The sequence below is a fragment of the Myotis lucifugus genome, unplaced genomic scaffold (genome assembly GCF_000147115.1).
Source record: "Myotis lucifugus unplaced genomic scaffold, Myoluc2.0 scaffold_318, whole genome shotgun sequence".
Lineage (NCBI taxonomy): Eukaryota > Metazoa > Chordata > Mammalia > Chiroptera > Vespertilionidae > Myotis > Myotis lucifugus.
Window position 1 is genome coordinate 639,939 of NW_005871366.1, and position 6,938 is coordinate 646,876.

General features: G+C 54.6%; 1 protein-coding gene across 4 annotated transcripts; it reads left to right on the forward strand.

The window, feature by feature from the left end:
* Nucleotides 1–98: 98 nt before the first annotated feature.
* KLHDC3 (kelch domain containing 3) lies at nt 99–6,938 on the forward strand. 4 transcript variants are annotated; one of them, XM_006100562.3, is made up of 11 exons: nt 99–247; nt 2,321–2,533; nt 2,710–2,886; nt 3,013–3,128; nt 3,566–3,637; nt 3,761–3,974; nt 4,055–4,141; nt 4,289–4,397; nt 4,523–4,596; nt 4,719–4,797; nt 6,432–6,938. In XM_006100562.3, the coding sequence occupies exons 2-11, from the start codon at nt 2,380–2,382 to the stop codon at nt 6,496–6,498; spliced, it is 1,149 nt and encodes a 382-aa protein (XP_006100624.1). In that variant the 5' UTR covers nt 99–247; nt 2,321–2,379; the 3' UTR covers nt 6,499–6,938. The 4 variants fall into 4 exon arrangements, with proteins under 4 accessions (XP_006100624.1, XP_023619904.1, XP_023619903.1 ...); XM_023764136.1 differs by having other exon boundaries at nt 105–247; nt 1,622–2,533; XM_023764135.1 differs by having other exon boundaries at nt 111–247; nt 1,226–2,533.

Consider the following 6,938-nt stretch of genomic DNA (forward strand, 5'->3'; position numbering starts at 1 on the left):
GGTTTTTTTTTTTGAAGCAGCCGCACATGCGTAGAAGCTCGGCTCCGCACCTCGGGTCCCTGCGGAAACCGACGGACTACAAGTCCCGGTAGGCTTCCGGAACTCGGCCCCGTCTGCACGTGCGCACACAGCTGCCCGCGGGAAGAAGCGAGCCTGGCTGTGTTTATCTCGTTGGGGACCGAGTCGTCGGTTGGCGCTCAACGGGTTCCAGGCTGCCCGCGGCCCCGCCCCGGCCCGGCCTGACAAGGTAGCCCGGGATGCGTTGATGTTACAAGGAAGGTGGAGGTGCTGGGGGCGTCCTTGTCTGGAGCCGGAGCCGTGAGGGAGAGGCCCAAGGGGGCTGAGGTGGGGGCGGGGTGGGGGTGGGGAGGGAACTGAGGGGGATGATGGGAAAGGAGCGTGTTCGTGGGGGAGGGTCGCGGGAGAATGGGGGGGAACAGGTGAGAGGCTTGGTGGCTGGAGGAGGCACTGAGGGACCTGGGAGGAAGGCCGGGTTGTGAAGAGAACGGGGGAGCTAAGGATAATGGGGGGAGGGGCGGGGGGATGACTGGAAGGATCCAGAGAGAGCGCCACCATATGCAGGGAGGAAGACCTCTGGCCGAGAGGGGACAATGATTCCTAGCGTTTTCCCCTCAGTGGAAGGGGGAAAATGGAGAACTTTTGGGTGGCGCTTGGAGTGGTGGGAAAAGGAAAAAGGAGAAAACTGCAAAGCTCTCAGATTAAAAAAAGGGGGGGGGGGAGTGATAATTGCAAGAGACCAGAGGGGCGGGGGCAGGCTCGTGAAGGGAATGGAAGGCGTTGAGAACGCGGCCAGGACGGAGTGTGGGGGGAACTCCGGGAGGACGCAGCCCTGAGACCTCGGGGGCCCGTTTTCCATGAGCTCGAGCTGTCCTTTCGGGAGAGAAGCTGGGATTCTCTCTCCGCCTTGGGGTGGCATTGCTCCTCGCTGCTCCTGTGAGCCCTGCGCCTTGATGGACTTGAAGGGCGCAGGAGCTCAGAGGGAAGACAGAGGGCTCCCCTTCTTCAGCCCTTCAGCCCCCCGTCTGGCCCCAGAGCCCCGGTCCCAGGTGTTTGGGATTGAGGACGGGAGCCATGGAGTGAGACCAGTTCCTGCTGGGGCTCCGTCCGGGTTGGCCCGGTGGCTGTTTAAAGCCGGGGCAGGGGTCGAGGGGGGGCGGTAGGGGACGTGCCAGCCCGCTGAAAGCCATGCCTTTTTCTTCTCGAGGGGCCTCCCTGGAGCCCTCTCTGTGCCCGAAGCTCTGCCTTGAACAGGGAGAGGATGACCCGCCCGGACCCAGCAGGTGCCTGCCAGCAAAGGCAGTGCCCGACGCGGGCTTCCGATGTACCCATTATCGCTAGCTTGGCAGGTTGTCTTAAAGAGATCAGCCCTCCTACCTGGGTCTTCTTCATGTCCTGCCCGAGGGCATTTGGCTTCCCTTCTCCTTTCCCGTGCACACCCCCACCGTCACCCCCCTTCCCAGGACCCTCGGGGAGGACAGCTGCTGGGGACAGCTCAGTCTCTGCCAGGGGAGCAGGGTTGGGGAGGTGGCAGGAGGAGGAAACCCTTCCTCCCCACCCCCACTCCCTCAATCTACAGCGGACACATACCTTTCTGATTAAGTTCCTAGCTTTGGCAGCAGACCAGGCCCAGCTGTTAAAGGAACGCCCCAGGCCTGTGAGGGGCCCGTGGTGACCCCATTGACAACAGCTCAGTTTGACCAGAGCTTCCGACGAGGGGTGAACCATCCATGGTAATATGGAGGTCCCCGTCCTGGACCCCACCCCATCTTGGATAGGGGAGCTAATCCACTCTGAAAGCCTAAAAGCCGTTCTGCTTGGAAGTACCCATGCCAGCTTTCAATGCACCGTCTGGGGCTGGCTGGGCTATTAATAGCTCTGAGTATTTTGAGATCCCTCTCCCCATCTTAAAGAGCACAGAGATTCTTAGAGAGGCGGCAGTAAGCAGAGCAGAGCCGGAGGTACCAGAGAACCCATCAGCCTGGGAAGGGGGCTTGGAGCCTGTGCCAGGCCACGGAGAGGGTGGAGCCTCCGTGAGTAGGGGGTGATCATGCTGAGCCCTGGATCAGCAGGTTCTGAGCTGGCGGTCAGGTTGGAGTGGCCCCACCCTTTGCTTTTGGAGAACACGGGGCCAGGGCTAGCTCCTTGACCTCAGCAGCTCCTCTGGGGCAGGGCCAGCCACCTGAGCTGTGGAGGGGTGGTGTGGGTCGAACACCTGGGTGACACTTGGAGGCAAGGGCTGGTCCTGGGCAGAGTCCTGGTGAGCCAGGCAAAGGCCTTTGTGGCCCTAATTTGTGTGCAGGTAGCAGAGGCAGCAGGCCGTGCCGGGGGGGCATGTTGCTGTAACCAGTGGCCCAGGGGATGTTACGGTGGACAGTGCACCTGGAGGGCGGGCCCCGCAGGGTGAACCATGCTGCAGTGGCTGTTGGGCACCGGGTATTCTCCTTCGGGGGCTACTGCTCTGGTGAAGACTACGAGACACTGCGTCAGATTGATGTGCACATTTTCAATGCAGGTAAGCTAGTCCTGGGGACATCCTGGGCGCCCACATTAGGGAGGGAAACAGGCGGTTGAATGAGTTTTGGTGGTGGTTGCCGTGGCCCAAGGGGGTGAAGGAATGAAGATCTGGTTTGGGAAAAGGTGGACAGCCTGGAAGGAGGGTTGCAGGGCTGAGCTGAGCTATGCCCACAGTGTCCTTGCGCTGGACAAAGCTGCCCCCGGTGAGACCCACCATCCGAGGGCAGCCTCCTGTGGTACCATACATGCGGTATGGACACTCAACCGTCCTCATCGATGACACGGTCTTCCTTTGGGGCGGGCGGAATGACACGGAAGGGGCCTGCAATGTGCTCTACGCCTTTGACGTCAGTGAGTATGGAGCTCTGTTCTTCCAAATGGTCCCTCACGGGCTGGGGAGATGTCGGCTGGGCTGGGAATAGGGCAACTCAGGAGGGTCAGAGCTGCTTAACTGGCCCATCCTCTCATCTCCTTCAGATACGCACAAGTGGTCCACACCCCGAGTGTTAGGAACAATTCCTGGGGCTCGGGACGGACATTCGGCTTGTGTCTTGGGCAAGACCATGTACATTTTCGGGGGCTACGAGCAACTGGTAGGTCTGGAAAGCAAGTAGAGGTTTGGGGTGGGAATGAGATAGAGGAAGGGGAATTGAAGATGCTGGAATGGGAGGCTTTGGCTTGTTTTGCAGGGCTTTTTGTTGTTGTTAATCCTCACCTGAGGATATTTTTCCATTGATTTTTAGAGTAGAAGTGAGGGGGAGAGACCAAGAGAAACATTGATGTGAGAGACACATCGATTGGTTGCCTCCAGCATGTGCCCCAACCAGGGCTGGGGGTCAAGCCTGCAACTGAGGTATGTGCCCTTGACCAGAATTGCACCTGGGACCCTTTAGTCCAAAGGCCGGAGCTCTATCCACTGAGCCAAACCAGCTGGGGCTGTTTTGCAGGTTTTTGAGGGGAGGAATGGAGGTCAGAGACTGCTGACCCAATCTTATATTCCTTCCTTCACTTCCTTTCTCTTCCCACTCAGGCGGACTGCTTTTCCAATGACATTCACAAGCTGGATACCAGCACCATGACATGGACCCTTATCTGTACAAAGGTCTGCCCTTTCTTCTTTCTCCCAGACCCCCACCCTCAATTGAAGAAACCATAGGAAGTTCGATAGTGAGAGCAGATCCTTTCCCAGCCTTCTTGCTCACCTCATCTCTCTGCTCCTGCCCAGGGCAATCCTGCGCGCTGGAGGGACTTCCACTCAGCCACAATGCTGGGCAGTCGCATGTATGTCTTTGGGGGTCGCGCTGACCGATTTGGGCCGTTCCATTCCAACAATGAGATTTACTGCAACCGCATCCGAGTCTTTGACACCAGGACGGAGGCCTGGCTGGACTGTCCAACCACTCCGGTGCTGCCCGAGGGGCGCCGGAGCCACTCAGCCTGTGAGTGTCTGTTCCGTCCCTGCAGAGTCCCCCTTCCCACCCATTGTCTTCACACTCTTGACATTCCTCTCTCCTTCCAGTTGGCTACAATGGGGAGCTGTACATTTTTGGTGGCTATAATGCAAGGCTGAACCGGCACTTCCATGACCTGTGGAAATTTAACCCTGGTAAAGAACACTGCCTCTAAGGAAGAAACAAGGAGCACTTGAGGGGGGAAGGAAAGAAAGAAAGAATCCTGAGTAGGCGAGAGGTTGAGGTTGGAGAGGATATCTGGCCAGGGCAGGCAGTGAATCTCCATGTAAACTTCTCTTTAGTGTCCTTTACCTGGAAAAAGATTGAACCGAAGGGAAAGGGGCCATGTCCACGCCGGCGCCAGTGCTGCTGTATTGTTGGTGACAAAATTGTCCTCTTTGGGGGTACCAGGTTAGTAGGAGAGGGGAGGGCTCGGGGAAGGCCTAAGTCTGTGACTAAACTGGGAGGCATTTGAGCAAGAAGGGTCTCATGAGCATTCTTTCCTCCTCCCTTTCTCTCTCTCTCGATCTCTACAGTCCATCTCCTGAGGAAGGCCTGGGAGATGAGTTTGACCTCATAGATCATTCTGACTTACACATTTTGGACTTTAGTAAGTACACTTATTCCCAAAGTGCTCCTGCCATCGGGGTCCCTGTCTCTGGATGGTGACATCCAGGACGGAATCTTTCCTTGGCTGTGACTGTCCCCCTGTCTCCCATTCTCCCTCTGAAGGCCCTAGTCTGAAGACCCTGTGCAAACTGGCTGTCATTCAGTATAACCTGGACCAGTCCTGTTTGCCCCATGACATCAGGTACAGTGAGTGGCTGGGAAGGAGGGATTGGTTGAGGGTAAGTGGCAGCACATGACCTCAAATGGAGGAGATAGAATTCTTGTGGAGAATGAGATGGAAGGAGATACAGACTGTCCACTGGGTAAATTACATGAAAAAAACAATTGTTTTTCAAACAAAGCTCAGGAGTATCACTTCCTGAGATCTGAGCCTACACGGTTGTTTTGTTAACATGCTGAAAAAGTTTGATGAAATCTTAGAACTTAGCTGCAAAGTAAAGACAAGTTTAGGAGCCTCTGAATCACCTTAGTTCTGGAATTAAGGGAGGTTCTTCCTAGCTCCTTCCCTTTTAGTTTCACTCTTAGGTCTAAGTCAGGTACCAAAAGTACTTTGTGTATAATTATGCCCTTTTGGGTCATTCTTCGACACATACTTTTCCTTGTTATCAGTTCAGTTTAACTCTTACTTGCTGGGGGTCTATGTCAGTGATGGCGAACCTATGACACGCTGTCAGAGGTGACACGCGAACTCATTTTTTGGTTGATTTTTCTTTGTTAAATGGCATTTAAATATATAAAATAAATATCAAAAATATAAATCTTTGTTTTACTATGGTTGCAAATATCAAAAAATTTCTATATGTGACACGGCACCAGAGTTAAGTTAGGGTTTTTCAAAATGCTGACACGCCGAGCTCAAAAGGTTCGCCATCACTGCTCTATGTAATCAGTATTCAGTGACACGGTATATACAAGGCTGACCTGGTGGGTCATAGGTTGGCCTAGGAGTGACATATATGCAGGTACCTGTTGTGGCAGAATGCACGGGAGAACGATCAGCCAGCACTCTGAGGGAGGAAGGTTTAACCTTTATTTCGCAGATCTGCTAGTCCAGGGGAATTCTGGATCCAAATCCTGAATTGAATTCATGGGGAGGCTCTGACTGATATATCTCCCCCTGTGGTGGGCCCCTGAGGGTCCCTGCAGCTCCGCCCGTCAGTCAGAGTGGGAAAGTAAGACTACAGTTTTAACCAGAGACTGAACTAGGTTGTTAACCAGAGACCGAACTAGGTGGCAAGCCCCACCATTTTCCTTTTCATACCTAAGTCAAGTAGACTATAGTGAGTAGTGGAATTAAGGAGGTTATTGGTAAATCTTTGTAGAATGACAGAATGGTCAAAAAGAGGGATTTAATTTTAATATGATGGCATGTGTGGGGAAGACCTGGGGTGGGAGGGTAGGAGAGCCGAAGCAGGCTTCTTTCTGAAAGGGATAGTAGTTGAGAGCAAAAATGGGCATTCCTGATGTGGGGTAGGAGGAGCTGCCTGGTTGGATCTGAGCAGAGGAGAGATAGGTTGGGAAATTTACTGCAATGTATACACCCATGCTTTTCTCCAGGTGTTGGGCAAAAGAATATATAAACATAAACAGGAAGTCCTTCTGAGCTTGCAGGTGGAGCTGTGGGTGGTATTGGATTGGTGGTGGGCGGGGCCTGATTGTTAATCTAGGAGGGCTGTAAGGAAGAGGTGGCTGTGGGTAGTTAAGGTTTCAGGGAAGTTGAAGGCACTGGTGTGTTCATAGTTTTGTTAGCAATTCTGGGCTTGGGGGGAGCCTCCTCCTCCTGTCCTTTATACCTGTCACTGGTTGGCCTTCCAGGTGGGAGCTGAATGCCATGACCACCAACAGCAATATCAGTCGCCCCATCGTCTCCTCCCATGGGTAGAAGGAAGTTTTTGCCGCCATCCCTCCTGAGCCTGCTGTAGTCTTCACTTCCCCTGCCTGTCTCACCCGCCTGCCCCTTTGGACCCTGGTATACCTCCACATGGAGTTGTTGGACTAGAGGTGTTTTTTGTGCTGTGAACTCAGTGGGGAGCTGTGGGGGGAGGGCTAGGTTCCCCCCCTCCTTGGGCCGAGGGCCCCTTCCCTTGGTGCTCTGTCCCATCCACCTTCTTCCAACTGCTCCTGGACTCTGCTCTGTCCCAGGCCAGCGGGGCTCTGAGAAGTGAAGGGAATGGGGAGAATGGAGAAGGGAGAAGCAAGCCGTGTCTGGTCCTCAGAAGCTCCCCTCCCGCTCTGTTTCACCCCCGCCCCCGCTTGAGCCATGAGCATTGATTGGGAGCGAGAGAAGTTCGCCCCCTGAATGGGCATGAAACCTCCTTCGCC

Bases quoted from the DNA above. Each gene is read 5' to 3' on its own strand.
- KLHDC3 (XM_006100562.3), top strand. From the start codon at position 2,380: ATGTTACGGTGGACAGTGCACCTGGAGGGCGGGCCCCGCAGGGTGAAC. The intron at 3,129-3,565 runs GTAGGTCTGGAA...CTTCCCACTCAG, and splicing joins TCGGGGGCTACGAGCAACTG to GCGGACTGCTTTTCCAATGA. The intron at 4,398-4,522 runs GTTAGTAGGAGA...CGATCTCTACAG, and splicing joins GTCCTCTTTGGGGGTACCAG to TCCATCTCCTGAGGAAGGCC.